Below are 16,190 nucleotides of genomic sequence, written 5' to 3'. Positions count from 1 at the left end.
CCAGTAGATCGCTACCAGTGATAAATTGACGATTCCACGCGAAGGTTACCGATTAAATTTATACACGGCTGATGCACGAATGCTCGGGGACACCATCGAGAAATACTTTATCTAATTGCTATCATCACACCAAGAAGCAGACACTGTGACGCGGTTACCATGAGAAGTTAGAACAAGTGTCAGCATCACAAATGTATCTGCGGTGAACACAAAAGCATCGACAGGTAGATAATTGCCTATAAACACGCCGGTATTATTTCAAGGCATCTGTCGGCCTAATAATTAATCGTGTAGTTATCTATTCAAGCAAATCATGTTCTATTGTTAACGAAAGACTAAAAGTGAAACGACTTCGAAAAAATATTTACTTCTTTCGTTCCCCGTAAATGAACAGAACATTCCTCTTAATTTGGAAAGGTAAAATAGAAATATGAAAAAGAAATAAATACGATAGTGTCGCGAGAAACGAAAATGAAACTGTAAGAAATAAAATCTTAATTAAAGTCGAATGGTTTTTAGGGATTTGTGTCGTGAAATAAGAACCGAAAGAACTGAAGATGAAAGTGGTAGTATCTGTGCTAAGCATACTGTATATCGTAATAAGATCTGCCGAATGTATACCAGAATTGCAGTTAGTACAGATCGTAAGGATCAGGATATTTAAATAAAATAAAAATTGCATGAAACCAAATGCGTTTCGTTAAAAACTTTCTTATTTGTTTTTCTTTTACTTTAATTTTATTTTATTCTTCTTTAACAAGCAAGAACCTACCAGAATAAGCTGTTATAACACTCGAAATAATTTTTCAGGTATTCGCTCATAAAACGCACGCTCCAATTTTGGATTTGATAGATAACAACGACATGAATTTACCACGCAGTTTAACTTACGAATACTTTAACGCAGCTCCACTCAGTATGCCTAACGTAAGTTCCTTTCCTACCTTTAAAAAGAAAAAAAAAATTGATAAATTAAAAACGCCCCATTAAAGAAAGTTCAGTAGTGACCTTCATAAGCAGATAAAATTAAAATATAATTTTGGAAAATGTGTCAGCTAATTGCATATATTCATGTATTATCTATGAGTATATGTAGACATTAACATTGATAACGATCCAGCTTATGTAATGAATTTTATTTTCAACAGAAAATTTGACATTTCTTTTTAAAAGAAAAGAAATCAGTCATTTCTGGCTAAAGTTTTCGTTAATTTGTTTTTCATGTAACATTTCGTCTTTTAGTCATCCAGAAATTTATTTACATGGTCGGTGAATAATTCTTAATTTGTTTTATTAGAATATTCTTCCATTGATTTCATGGCCGAATTCTTACCATTGATGTTGAGTATCTTCTTTATAAAAAATTTCCTAGAAATCTAAACAAATATTGAAGATAATCTAAGCAAATACAGGAGATAACTTGTTTTTTGATCGAAATTCTTAAAACAATTTTCTTACCGTGCGCGTGGATACAGCAATTGAGTCAGAAACTATTATATCGTTTTCATAAATCTTTTTATAATTTACATTTTAACAGTTACTATACAGTTAACGATACAACTTTCTGATGAATCTACAAATTGATATTTATCTTATATTTACTTAGCGCTTTATGAATTATACAAATTTTTATAAAAACTTGATAGAAATAGCATTACAAATTATCATACGATATTTAAAATTACACGCGAATTTCTTTTTATACATTGAAGGATATTTGTTCATTAAATAAAAGTTGTACTTTGAACAACTATCAATAGTGACTCAGTCAATATGACGAATCTAAAGAACTTTAATGAATTTGCAAGTTTATCAAACAGACAAACACTCCATAGAGTCGTGGAGATAATTTAAATCTACGATCAATCATGATCTTTCGATCCTTTGAAATTCATCTTGACCGAAATTTTTTGGAAGTATCTTTGTATCGTGCGTGTGGATAATACTTGATTTAACACTTTTATTTGTTCTACTACTTGATTTCAAAGCATGATATAAGTTACGAACATGAAGAATGATAACTCTAGATTAATCTTATTTAATCTTATTTTAATCTTATTTATTTTATTTAACAGGTCAGCATGCTTAACATGTATAATCTAGGAGTCCATTTACGCAAGGTATACGGTGAATTTTTGGGTGACATTTACACGTCTGAGACGATGAAAATGCAAACGGCCGAATATCCATTGTCGATGCTATCTGGTCAATTAGTAAATGCAGGTCTTTGGCCTCCAGTAGAAATTCAAAGGTGGAGCGCCGATATAAATTGGCAGCCAATACCCACAGGTAAAAATTCGTAACATCTTCATTCATTTCTCATTTGTCAATTTCTATCAAATAATGAAATATTCGAATAAGTACTGTCCTTAGTTCGATACTAAAGAGAATTAAGGGAAACATGTCAATTTCGTTCAAGAGAGAGTGATACAATGTTGGACCTCGTATATCCAAATGGAAATAATTTCTTTCTGACAGTGAGACGATGTGGATCCTTATATATCCAAGAAATTTTGAATCTCATCTGGAATGTGCCTCTACTAGCCTTATTCATCGAATACAACATAATGTCATCATTAGACTGCGGATAGCCAATTTAATGGCAAATTTATATTTTTACAAAGATATAGATAAAGAAGTGGAAGCTACGAAAAAAATTTATTTCTCCCTTAAATATCAGAACAAATACTATGTTTTGGATATTTTATACGTTTTTGCATATCATACTCATTTTGTGGATTTTTGCATCTTCAAGTTCCTTACAAATACATAGACATTCGCAGACTACTCGTTATTATATTTATTGTGGTCTGTATAAAATTTATTCAGAACATATTAAATACTCCAGACAAGATATTAAGTATTCTGTATAGAAGCCTATAAAATCTATTTAAAAACATTCATTACCGAATGGCGAAAAATTTTTTCAAGAAGAAGCTTACGAAGTCGTAGATGATAAAACGTGTAATTCTAGTTAAATCTTTTTTAAGATTTTATTTCTTATTGTTTTGTAATTTATCAATTTTGTAGATTACACCGTCGCACAGGAAGATACTTTATTAATGGGAATACAGTGTCCGAATTTCGTTGTCGAAATGGAAAAAGTGCTGAATATGGCTCAAGTGCGAGATAGAGTATCGAATTATTCATCTTTATTCGATCATATATCTCGATCTATTGGAGTCAAAGTTCAGCGACCATCGGAAGTGGCTTTGTTATACGCTGTCCTGGAGACAAAAGTAAGATATTTAAATGAACAGCTGCTTGTAAAATTGAACATGAAGGAACATAATGTATAATCGATACGTTCCTATTATTAGTCATATCTGAAACAAAAATATCGCAATGTAAAAGTTTTTTGAGGTAAAATGTGCGTACATCGTTTATAATGCTTAACTTTTATTACTTCGATAGTCTTTTCTCGTTATTTTTTAAGTCAGATTATATCGCCGTCGGATCATTATTGACGATAAGTTCAAAGTGTCAAGCGTATCACGTGCGTCGGTTAAATGAACCTTAGAGAACATAAGTGAAAATGAATGTTATTGCAGGCTGACTTAAAACAATCGCTTCCGCACTGGGCGAAAGACATTTTTCCTGATGGAGCAATGTACACTGTGTTGTTGTTGGAATATGATCTCCTTTGGCAAACCTCATTACAAAAGCAATTAAACGGAGGAACGATTCTAAAAGAAATTTTAGCAAATTCGCTGATGTATATCAATGGACGCATTCCTAAACAACGGAAGCTCATGATGTATAGCGGCAATGAAAGAAATATCGTTGGTGTTTTGAAAGGCCTAAATCTATGGTCGCCACATATTCCTAACGAAGCCGCCTCTATGATATTTGAACTGTACTTTGATAATGAAACAGAAAGTCACGGAGTGAAGGTATACATATTCCTACATTATTTAATTTTATTACAGATACGAATGTAGAAAATAATTACGAGATTCGTAAAATAATTTTATTAAAAGTTAAAATATATTTTCGACAATAATTATAAAATACGATGATAGTGCTGTTTACTTAAGCAAAATAAAAACAAAATAATAGTCAATATGGAATAATTAAGAATGTGACATACATATATTCATAAGGGAGAAAGACATAACAAAAGATTTTATGTAATAGTTAATTAAAAAAACTTAATTTAATTTTTACTAATCGATAATATTATTAACAGTGTAATTTTTCTAATTACTTTAAGCATTTATACATACATAATAAATCCTATTAATTATCAATCATATTGATTAATTAATTAACTGATTAAACGATATTAAAATTATTATTATTTCAGATTAATTATTATACGGGAGTAGATGATATCACTCTCTCTTTGAAAATGCCAAATTGTACAGAAATTTGCCCGATTAAAACGTTTTTGTATTCGATAATGGATCTGTTACCGCAAAACGCAGAACGATTATGTAACTGGAAAAAGATTGATCTTCCTATAACACTAGATAATGATATTTATAGTAGATCTGTATCGCATACATTGAAAAGTATTACATTTACGTTGTTATTAGTTATTACTTTATTAGTAATTAATTTGCATTAATCAATTTAGATTCGTCACAAGTATTCGAATAATTTTAGAAAACTCTTTAAAATATTTCTCTCTCTCTCTCTCTCTCTCTCTCTCTTTCTCTCTCTGTAATCTCTTGCTCTCACATTGAAATCTCAATATCTTTAATAACAGTTTATATTAATATAGTCATTGTATAGGATATTGGAGTATATAAAATATGATATAATGAGTACGTAGATATTATAATTTACAAATAGTTGTGAAATTTTAATGAAAATTGTAGAAATCAAATAAAGAACATACTAAATGCTTTAATATTTAAAATGTATTTACTATATACAAAATATTATAAGACTTTTATATACATATAGAATATAATATTTAGTACCTGGTATATATCTCAATATACTAAAATTGCGTTTAAAATGGTGCACTTAAAACGAAATCATTTATTCATATGTCAATAAATTGACTAATTTTTGCGCCTTTTTTGCAAATTGAACAAAATTTTCCGTAGCAATTACTGCAAAATCATCCAAAATCATTAACCACCTTCGTTCCCTTGTCTGTATACTATCCTTTACTATTATACCTTCGAAATTTAATTGTTTTTTCCATAAATCGACGACAGGTGGTATTACTTCTTCTTTTTCAAGTTGATTATTTTCTTTATTACAGAAAACTGCTCGATATTTTTGTAAGCAAAAATTTAAAGTATAAAAGATAATATGTAATTGATTTATTACACTATGTACATCGGCTTTTTTGTTATTTATCAGAGAGATTAAAATATTTCCGTAACATTTTAATTTTGCAGTTAAGTAATTTATTATCTCGACACAAACTTTCATAGAACTGCATAGTTGTAAAATAATGGAAATCTGATGAGTCAGTATTGTAACCTAAATAAAAAAAAACATGACATTAAATAATAGAATAATTTCGTGTCTAAATATTACCATATAAATATTTAAAAATTTTGTAGGAATGTCTCTAATCTTAACAAAGTGTAAAGATATGTTTTGTATTTTAAAACAATGCATTTTTTAAAAGCTACTATCATAATTTCCTTATATTATGACTAATAACTTTATTTATTATGACTATAACTTTTATGTTCAACTTTTACTTCTCCTCTTATCTCTAACGACAAAGAATTGACATATTCTATTCCTTAAATGTCTGTGCATATATTGTACTTCCAAGTATATCTAACATGTGTTATGCAATACATGCTATAGCATTCAATTTAACATTAACAATTGCGCATTAAAAATTATTATTAAAAGTTAATAAATATAGCTAATTTTATGTATTGTATCCATAATAGAAATTATATATATTATAATTTACCTTGTTAAACTCACTAGTTCCTATACTTTTATCCAGGATATCAGTCACTACCTGCACAATTTCTTGCGTATACTCATTAGTTTTATTTTCAGCTTCAGAAACGTCACAGTAATCCAATATCGCGTTTACAGCCTGTTCTTCTAAAGTATCTTTCCAACATCTTTTTCTCATATATTGTTTCGTTATTCTCTCATTTTGGAGAACCATAAGAATCGCCTTTATCGACTCAAAAGCAATGTCGTCCACATTTAGAGTATCAAGCGTAAATTTCAACCATTTCGAAGAAATTTTCTTCTCTTCTTTTTTGTTAGCCTTAGATATAGTCGTTTCATGGACAGATTTTAGTTTCTTTCTCTTACTGCTACTTCTTTCGTATTCTGCATCTTCGATCAAAATTTTATATTTTTGTCTATTCTGCACACACAATTCTTCACCGTCATTGTTTATGTTTTTATCGTTTTCTTGTTGTGAACCAGATAAATTTTGTTTGGAAGTCCAATTTTTCTCTGTCATATCTATGGTAAGAGACTCCAGATCATGCGTGTAATTCACGATATCTTTTTTTTCATAAGGAGTAATATTAGCAATTTTTTGACTAGGCGAGATACTAATATCTTCATTATAAATGCAATTCATCGTTGGTAACCATTCTGCACTTAATTGATAAGTATCGTAAGCGCTGTCTTCTTGAAGCGAGCATGCGTTATTAATCCGATTCGGTGAAATTATAGGACTTTCATTGAAAAAATTCGAATCACAAGTTTGTGTCAATGGTTTCATTATCTGCTTATTCGATTTTGAAATTAATTGTTCTCTTAACTGACTACAATTCTGTTTATATGATGAATAATTTTTGTTAGATAAAATAATGTCTGAAAAATCCTTATCGTCTGAAGCAACAGTTAGATTATCTCTCGTTCCGAATAAAGTTCTCATTAAAACATCGCTGTCCTCGGAAAATAATTCTTCTGCCGATTTTTCCTTGATAAAATCGCTTTCTTCGAATAATTTTTTATCTTTCTCGTTTCGTACTATGTTATTAGTATTTTGACTTTCCAGAGAATCTTTAATTATGTCAGAAACAGAAGAGCACTCTTCGTCTGAATCTTGAATGATATAATTTTTCATAGTAATATCTGGATGCATGCAAGGTTGTACATTGAAGAATCTATCAAGACTTTGAGAAGAAGTAAAAAGGGGACTGGCTCCTTTTTCGGTGAAAATTCCAGTTTCTTGATTTATTTGTTGGTGATAAGGTTGCAATGCCTTATGTTTTTCATTGTGTACATCGCGTGATGGATCAGTATTACTAATATACTCTGAATCAACGTCGAAATTCGTATCATTCTGTTGATCATCATTTAATGAATTACTCAAATTTTTATGATCGTCCTCTTCAATATCAGACATTAAGTTTCGACTATAAAGATTAAAATCTTTTCCTAGAAAAAATGTAATATACCCTTAAATAGGAATTTTGTTTTTATTATTTTACTACAACATATTAACTATCCGTTTGAAGATATAAATTCACATAAAAGTTATTTAAAATAATAACTTAAATAATCTGTAATAAATTTCAATCGAAATTTGACTACTTCGAACTAAATAATTAAATAAATGAAATAATTTAATGTATTAAAAAAAATATCTGTAGGAATATTAAATATCGAGTTCTTGTATCATTACCTGTGTTCTTCCACTGTTTATAAAATACCGAATGAAATTGTTCGACGGAAATAGTTTTCATAAACATTGTGGCTGACTTTAACCAGACCATACTTTGCACAAAATTTAAGTCATCCACACATTCTTCCGTATAATCCGATATCTTCTCAGAAGTTTGAATAAGATCTCGAGGAATATTCAACAAATGTTTACACCGACAACAGCCTGTATTATTACTATCACTAAATTTTTGTAATTCTCTTCCATTCATTTCTATCAAAAGATCCTCGACGATAGAAGAATACAATTTTCCATCTGTTTCTGATAAACTACTTGTAAAATTTCCTGTGCATCAATAATTATTTATAAAATAGTTTATTAATATTTTATTAATTGTGTTGAACATAATTATTCAATAATTATTATTAGGTAATTATCAAATTTATTAGCATAAAGATGAATTACATTAAATAATTATTGAATAAAGATAACAATTATCAAACAACCTAATTCGCATGAGTTACGGTACGAATATTTCGCATATGCACATTGTAATTCAGAAATAACGTTGTTCCGGCTTTCAACATGTAGTTTCAATCGTTCATTTTTATTAATATCATTTTCCATCCTGGACAGAATGATATGTAGAATTATAAAGTAATAACAGAAATTTTAAAAGTACACTACTATAAACTATATATTGTATCATGTTCACTGATATATTTTTTAAACAATACATATACTTTACTAGACAGCATTTTGTAATGTTCCAATTTTGTATTCAAATCAAGTTGTTGCACCCGTTAATTGACTTAAAAACAGTACTGCCAATCTCACCACAAATCATACCTAGATCATACACTCTGCTTTCTATTGCCATACATTTCCATGCCATGTAGGTAAGTACACATTACGCACGTTTTCCCATCGAAAGAACCGGAAGAAGAAACATGCATATAGTTTGGCCGTTTAACCGCTAGGGACGGTAATTCATGGAGCATACTTTTGATTGAATTTCTTCTATGCTCATCGGCGATGTCCTTACTAATCTCTGATATCAGCAGGTCGTTATCTAATAACCGAAACTTGAAAAAATATGTATACAGTTCATGCGTTCCAATTCTTTGAAATGAAGATAACATTTAAATTAGAATTCATTCTAATAGTTTCGTAACACTGCGATTATAGTAGATATGCATAAAGATAAAAACACATTAATGAATGCATAACAATTAAATATTATTTAATATAATATATATAAATATATATAATATATATGATAATAATATATAAATACATTACATTTCAGAATCGTAAATTTGTAAACGGCCTTTGAAGATGCAGTTTCACGTGCTTCCGGTTTATCGATCGAACCGGTAAGAATATGGTAGTTTGGATTTAACAAACGGAAGCAAAGTGGTTTCTGATTTTGCTATTATTACATTAAAAAAATACTTAATATTTTACTGTAAATATGAATTCACTTACATCTGAATCCCTGACTGATAAAGAAAAGAGTGATCTTATGCAACAAATTAAACAAGAAGTTGCCGTTGCAAATGCACAAGAAATGCTCTCGGTACGATTGTAGAAATATATTTACAAATTTAAAATAAATGAATAACATATATCACCTGGTTTCGTATTTTCAGAAAATGTCAGAAAAATGCTTTAAAAAATGCGTGATTAGGCCCGGCACTTCTCTGGATAATACCGAACAGGTAACCTCTTTTGTTTGTAGAACGTAACCTTAGTATAAAATGTAACCTATCGTGTTCGAAGCCTTAAAAGTATGAAATAAATTTAAATATAATATTTTTTATATCACTATTAAGTAAATATTATTTAAGCAAATGTAGAAAAGATATAGCAAATATTTTATTAAATACGAATAATAAATTTTTTGAATGATGTTATATAAATATTGTGAATATTTATATAAACAATATATGGAAATTATATTAAACATATTGAATTATACTATATATAAATGTAAACAAAGATAAAATATAAGAATAAAAATTGTTATAAGACCTTATACAATATAAAATATATCAAAATATATTTGATGTAAGTACACATTTTCATTAATATTAATGTAACAATGTAAGTAATTTTAATTTACTTACAGAAATGTGTAGCAATGTGTATGGACCGATATATGGATGCATTTCATCTTGTATCAAAAACGTACAGTGCTCGAATACAGAGAGAGCATGATAGAATGTAACAGTACAAATTGTTAAATAAATTGTTTCTGGTTGTACATTGTGTAATTGTATACCAACTATTTTCCAAATATTGTTTAGGAAATATTATAACTGTAATTATTATGTATATTTATTAGCAAATCTATGTCATTTATAAATATTGAATAATTTTGTATATAATGTTATTACTTCTGATTAAGTTTCAAGACAAAATAGATTTTTACATTTGTGACATTTTAAAAGTTAAAAACCAAATTTTAATATTACACAGTGACATTACACTGCCACCTGTATTTCTAAAGCATTAACAAATAAATAGAGATGCATAAATTTATAATTTGCATCTCACTTATTTAATGTACTTTTTTTCCCATCTTCCATATATCTTTTAATATATCTGTAGATAATCTCTCCCAGAATTATATAAAAATTAATAAATACTTAAAAATATAAAATTTTGTTAAATAAGTTTAAAATGAAGTATAAGCTAGGATTGATTATAAGGTGTAAAATACACAGCAATTGCAAAAGAGAAAAATCTTTATAAAATAAATAACATATACATGAATATTGTTACATCGTACTTCAAAATCATAAATAAGTAACTTAGGTATTTTGTAAATCCCGCAATTCCATAGTATGTATTTGCATTGTTTCTTATTCATACACACTAAAAGGCACAATATAGCTACCAATACTTCAACGTGGTTACAAAAATAAATCTCTAGAACTGTATGAAAAAATATTGTGAGTGGTTTATTAATACTTTATCTGTTCAATTTGATAATATAAATTAGTAAATAACAATAATTACAACTATTTCATATCAATGTTTGCAAAATCTATAATTAATTTGCATACCAGTGCATTATATGCCATTATCATATATACAGATCAATACAGACAGTTTGTAACATAACAAATCGATGTTATTAGTTATACATATCTTTTTGTTATCAAAAAACAGCTGCAAAGATATGTGTATATAGGTGTAGATATATATGTGTATAAAAAAGAAATTCATTAATATTTTTTCTAATTTTAAAAAATATATCTTTTCAACCTCTTTTATACTGTACCTACTTATATGTTTGGTATAGAAAATAAAAGATTATGTATTAATCTTATGAATTTTCCAAAGGGAAAAAGAAAGAAGTATTTATATACAGAGTGAACCAATGAAAATTGTTATCTGAAATATCCTCTTATCCATTGATTTGATTAAAAAGTATTTCATACAAAGTACATTGCCTTTGAGGGGGTGTAAGGAAGTTAAAATACATTAATTGAATGGCACCCTTTGACTCTACTATGCATTTCATATGAGACGTCTTTTAATAATAATGAGGCATTTCAGGTAAGAATTCTTATTAATTCATCCTATATATATATATATTTATATATATATAACAAGACTCCCATATATACCAAAACGCATATGAAATGCGAGATTTCATATTAATCAGCTTAGGATTAATTGAAATCATTTCCAAAACTACATAAATATAAAAATGTTTGTGTACCCTGCAATAGAAATGCTTACACAAAAACACTTTCTAGTTCCATCAGAATGTGAAATAAAATTTGTCGATATATTGTGATAAATTGTGAAACATTTCTTAAATTACTCTCTCCCTTCTTCTCTCTTATAATTTATGGTGAAAAATACTTATGTAAATTTCTTTACTAATGCTAACAATACAACAAAAGTGCAATAATCTTAATAACAATGGAATGTATCTATATTTTACATTCTATAAAGTGTAGGAATGTTCAGTATCATCCTGAAATTGCTTTTATAAAATTATATGTTATATCAATATTAAAATGTAACCACGTTGATTGGTCAGGAACACACCTGCTTTAATATATACATAGAAATAAAAACTGATTCAAACTAAGGGATTTCATTATACCTAATACTGTAAAAGTAAAGATTTTACTTCATTCAAATGATTTATATGATTAATGATATAATTTCTAAATAAACAACTTATTTTTTAATATGTGTTATAAAAAATAAGATGAAAATTAAAATATGTTTTAACGGTATTTTCTTTTACTAAAAATAATATGTTTATTTATGTGTATATCTTAGATAATTTTATAATAAGAACAGCAATTTTCTAGTTATGTAGAACTAGAGTTATATGGTATATAGAATAAGTTAATGACATAATTATAATATTATAAATAAACTCTTGTTATACAATTAAAATTTTAAGGCGTATTAATCAAGTATGAAATCTCTTTGTTTGAATCATTTACAATATTTACTATTGATGACATTACAGTAATTGTGTGCTACTCAAAGTTTTGTGAAGGAAGCAGGCTGTACAAACAGATTTTGATTTGTCAAGCATCCAGTTGATCCATTATGAATTGTACTTAGTTATTGCATCTTATTTGGGGCATAGTATAATTATAACAATATGTTTATCAAGATATTGGATTGCCCAAAAATTAAATTACTTAGTCTAAAGCTCTCATTAGTTATTTAAATATTACGATTCATGGATGCAAGAAAACATATAAGCACCTAATCTTTCATTGAATATCAACTTCAACTTTTATAAATACTTTTCGTTTTATGCATTTAGCACCATTATCTTTGAAGAAAAATAATTTTATATATTTTTTAGGCAATCCATTTTTAGACGGATGATTTACTGATATTGCTATCAATACTATACCAGTAACTTTAGTTAAATGAGGTAATGATATTTCAGTCATAAAATCAGACACAGGAATTATTTTGATAAACATAACAAAATTGTTACAAAATTTTTTCAGAAAGATATAACTAAGTATTCAACAACCATTAATGTAACTGATTACTTTTCACTTTTTTAAGATATTTTAACATTGAGATAATTGGCTTTATAAGTAATAATACTAGACATATTTACAGAATAACGTAGAAGGCAGTTTGTCTGAAAGCTTACAAGCAAGAGTTTTAATATTACTCTTCTAATTTAGTTAATAATGTATCATAACTTAAAAAGATGATTTAATAGTATATTCACTTTAATTAAATAGTGTTTCTTTGTTTTTGATATCAACTTAATGTTTGAATTTTTAAGTAACTACTTCTTATTACATTATAAAATTATAAATATGTTTACAACGTGTATTTTATAAAAAATTTTTAATGGAACTTTTATATGATCCTTATTTTTAATATTCTCAATTACTAAAAATATAATTTAACACTTTATTACAATAATAGCAGAGAGTAATGGCAGTTTATAACATCTCATCTTTTTTAATAAAATTTGTGTAATATTTTTATAAAAAGTTGAGTTTTCTCGTGTCATAACCAATATAATATCATTCGTAGAATATTTTTTGTTTAAAAATTATTTTTCTTAAATACTGTTAAAATGAAATTCATGATTTATAAAAATACATTTTTGACAAAAAGTTCTTATAAAGTAGTGAAAATATAACATTTATAAATATATATTCAGACATTTCCCTTCTACGTTTTTTTGTAGGGAACTTATAAGTATTGAGCCACAAACGGCAGTGCCATGTTAGAAACCAAAATAATTTTGCAAATTTATGAATTCATAGCAATTTGCATTAATATACTTGATGCCCTGACATAGGAGGATATTGAATATCAATGCTCTAAATGAAATAACATTTTAGTTCTTACAGTAATTCTCTAGTGCAATTTATGAATTACAGTTCCTTTGCACAATTTGTTGTAATACCCGTTGCAAAATTTGACATGTTTTTATCCATGTTTATATCTTCAAGCTAAAATGGAATTATACATGCAATACTCAAAAAAAATATATATATATATAAAAATATCATCTTTATATGGAAAATTATGTATCAAAAAATGCATCTAAATTCATATAAAATTTACTTACACATGATGTGCTGCTTAGTATATCATTTATATCTTCAATTTCTTCACTTATGTCCTCGCTATTAGTACTGTGAATTTTATCTTGTTTTTTCGTTTGTAATTTTATTGGACTATCTGATTTTTCAGGATCCTTCGAAGGACTTTGATCATAAGCACTACCAGACGCAGATGAAACAAAATCTTCTTCATAATTATCTATACCATCAGTTCCTGAAAATATTATGTTTATGATACAAAGATTATGAAAAATATGTTCCAAAGATAAGCAACAACATACCAAGCCCAATATCCATCAATTCCTTCAAATCATTAATATTAGTTTTTTTACCATTTAATGGTGGGAGATCGCTAAGTATAGAATGTGATTTTTTATCTAAAGATGGTAAATCTTGTAAAAAGGTATCAGTATTACGTATATCATTAATATTCTCTCTTTTTCCATCAACAATAATTTCTTCGAAGTATACAGTTTTTCCAAAACTGTTTCCAGTATTAACTGGTTTTCTGTTTTGTATATTATTTACTATTTGTAATTCCAAACTATTTATATTATTTTGCTTACTTATATCTTCATTTTGATTTGTTTGCATTTCAGTAACTATAGATTCATCAAACTTAATTAAAGGCTCGGTTTTATTTAGTAAACTTGTTTGAATGAGTGTATCTATCTCAGTCTCCTTTGTTGTATGATTCATCACTGTACTTGTGCCATTTGGACTTTTAGGGAGTGTATCAAAATTCATACTATTGTTCCCTTTGCTATCAATTCCATCGTTCTCTTCATTGTATTCAGAAGTTGTACTATTCCTGAGAGAATCATTTTGCATCTCACACTTTAAATCATCTATTGAAACATGAACAGATGTTTCTTTATTTTTCTTATCAGTTATTGTCACATTTATTGGAAGTTTTGGACTTTGCTGTGAAATGCTTTCTAATTTATCCGATACATCATTATCATTTGACAATGATGTAGTTTCATTATTTAATACTTTTGGAATGGAAATTTCAAATGTGGCATTAGCAATATTTGTTGTAGTTTCAGTTGTACTAAATTTGCTGTCAGTTTCATTCTATAAAAATATTCGTAATTGTAACAGCTTTATTTCTGGGTAATTAATTTTTAAAATATTTATAATATTTTATCTTACAATCTTAACCTACATACCTTCTGTGTGTTATTAAAGGCACTGTTCATGCTATTTTTTAAAATTTCTCCAAGCAATGGCTCATTGGATTCAATACCTAATTCTTCACATAATTTATTTCTTCCAACATAATTATATTCTTTTCCAAAATAAGTTTCTGGATCATATACAGATATTGTATAATCAAGACCAAAATATTCTAGGAACTCCCTAACCAAGGAAAACAATAATTTTCCCTCTGAATTAGCCAGGTACTGTTTTACAGTTTTATTGAGAAGTGGTTCAGGATTCTGAAATATTTAATTTACGCGATGAAAACTATAATTAGTTAATTAACATTGTCTGATGTTGTCATTTACTTTAATATATATCAAATGTATATTTGCTATTTATAAATTTATGTAGGAATGAACATTTATTTAAATAATATAAAAATAAACTATGACAAACTATGTATACACACAGATGCTGTAGTGCTGGAACAACAAAATACATTCTTCTATCTACTGTTACTGATGGACATATGATCAAAATTAATTAATCCAAAATAATTTTGTTGATTTTGAGAAATATTATATAATTTTGAAATTTAATTTCTACTCTTATTAATTCAACTTTGTTATTTACTTTTGTTATTTTGTACATTTTATTATTATCAGCTATGATTTAAAATGATGCAAAAAAACAACTTTTGGCAATGAATATATAAAAAAAATTGTTTGCATTTATCTACTGTAGAACGTACCATTACAGATTCTTGTTCTTCTAGAGCTAAGAACACACTTGCCCTGAGTTCCGCCTATAAACATTATAAAAAATTGTTAAATCAATACTACGACAAAAAATATAATTTTGATGGGAGAAAGTTCTTTGATGTGATCTACATAACCTATAAAAAAATATAGTTCTTAAAAAAATTTTTGTCATACCCGGACTTTTGCAAGAACACCATTGTTTTCAAGTGTTTGTACCACCAAATCTCGTAATTCTGTATCCTCCTCCATGGAAATGTTTCCGTCTATCATGATTATAAATAAAAATTACTCTCACAAACACTCAAGAAATGTAAATATTTACGCTTTCCATCGCGTGTCTTCTTTTCACATCTGTTTACCTAGAGATTATGTTTTTCTGTCTAGGGAGTTTAAATTCAGAAACCGAAAAAATTTTATTTCTATCTGATTATTGTTATGACCATATATTGATTGCTACTTTATATATTAGTATATATAAAACAAAAGTAGAGCGTATTTTATAGTAGACATTGTAAAATAACTAATATGTAGTAAATTGTAAACTAAATTATCAAATTTTATTATTTTATTCGAATATGTTACAAATGTATCAGTATTACCAATATCTTTCAGTTTCTAATTAAAAGAAATTAA

At 27.3% G+C, this 16,190-nt stretch overlaps 4 protein-coding genes across 10 annotated transcripts; 2 read left to right on the top strand and 2 right to left on the bottom strand.

Moving 5' to 3' along the window:
* Positions 1 to 82: 82 nt before the first annotated feature.
* Positions 83 to 4,846, top strand: LOC122566374 (venom acid phosphatase Acph-1-like). 5 transcript variants are annotated; one of them, XM_043723544.1, is made up of 7 exons: positions 85 to 224; positions 520 to 631; positions 811 to 927; positions 2,076 to 2,289; positions 3,031 to 3,239; positions 3,552 to 3,893; positions 4,307 to 4,846. In XM_043723544.1, exons 2-7 carry the CDS (start codon positions 614 to 616, stop codon positions 4,568 to 4,570), a joined length of 1,164 nt encoding a protein of 387 aa, XP_043579479.1. In that variant the 5' UTR covers positions 85 to 224; positions 520 to 613; the 3' UTR covers positions 4,571 to 4,846. The 5 variants fall into 5 exon arrangements, with proteins under 5 accessions (XP_043579480.1, XP_043579479.1, XP_043579476.1 ...); XM_043723541.1 differs by having other exon boundaries at positions 520 to 644; XM_043723543.1 differs by having other exon boundaries at positions 137 to 417.
* LOC122566370 lies at positions 2,198 to 8,487 on the bottom strand. 3 transcript variants are annotated; one of them, XM_043723518.1, is made up of 5 exons: positions 8,068 to 8,448; positions 7,583 to 7,906; positions 5,894 to 7,335; positions 5,133 to 5,442; positions 4,929 to 5,063 (listed from the first exon to the last, which is right to left on the bottom strand). In XM_043723518.1, the coding sequence occupies exons 1-5, from the start codon at positions 8,186 to 8,188 to the stop codon at positions 4,990 to 4,992; spliced, it is 2,271 nt and encodes a 756-aa protein (XP_043579453.1). In that variant the 5' UTR covers positions 8,189 to 8,448; the 3' UTR covers positions 4,929 to 4,989. The 3 variants fall into 3 exon arrangements, with proteins under 3 accessions (XP_043579454.1, XP_043579453.1, XP_043579452.1); XM_043723517.1 differs by having other exon boundaries at positions 4,968 to 5,442; positions 8,068 to 8,189; positions 8,411 to 8,487; XM_043723519.1 differs by lacking the exons at positions 4,929 to 5,063; positions 5,133 to 5,442 and adding an exon at positions 2,198 to 2,333.
* A 383-nt stretch (positions 8,488 to 8,870) lies between these two features.
* On the top strand, positions 8,871 to 9,827 carry LOC122566377 (mitochondrial import inner membrane translocase subunit Tim13-like). The gene is made up of 3 exons (XM_043723550.1): positions 8,871 to 9,140; positions 9,214 to 9,282; positions 9,693 to 9,827. Exons 1-3 carry the CDS (start codon positions 9,036 to 9,038, stop codon positions 9,789 to 9,791), a joined length of 273 nt encoding a protein of 90 aa, XP_043579485.1. The 5' UTR covers positions 8,871 to 9,035; the 3' UTR covers positions 9,792 to 9,827.
* A 466-nt stretch (positions 9,828 to 10,293) lies between these two features.
* LOC122566241 (centrosomal protein 43-like) lies at positions 10,294 to 15,896 on the bottom strand. Its single transcript, XM_043723216.1, has 6 exons — positions 15,732 to 15,896; positions 15,548 to 15,601; positions 14,823 to 15,092; positions 13,932 to 14,727; positions 13,656 to 13,864; positions 10,294 to 13,536 (listed from the first exon to the last, which is right to left on the bottom strand). Exons 1-6 carry the CDS (start codon positions 15,825 to 15,827, stop codon positions 13,459 to 13,461), a joined length of 1,503 nt encoding a protein of 500 aa, XP_043579151.1. The 5' UTR covers positions 15,828 to 15,896; the 3' UTR covers positions 10,294 to 13,458.
* Positions 15,897 to 16,190: the final 294 nt, after the last annotated feature.

Source organism: Bombus pyrosoma, linkage group LG3 (genome assembly GCF_014825855.1).
Source record: "Bombus pyrosoma isolate SC7728 linkage group LG3, ASM1482585v1, whole genome shotgun sequence".
Classification (NCBI taxonomy): Eukaryota; Metazoa; Arthropoda; class Insecta; order Hymenoptera; family Apidae; genus Bombus; species Bombus pyrosoma.
This window is presented reverse-complemented; position numbering and strand designations above follow the sequence as displayed.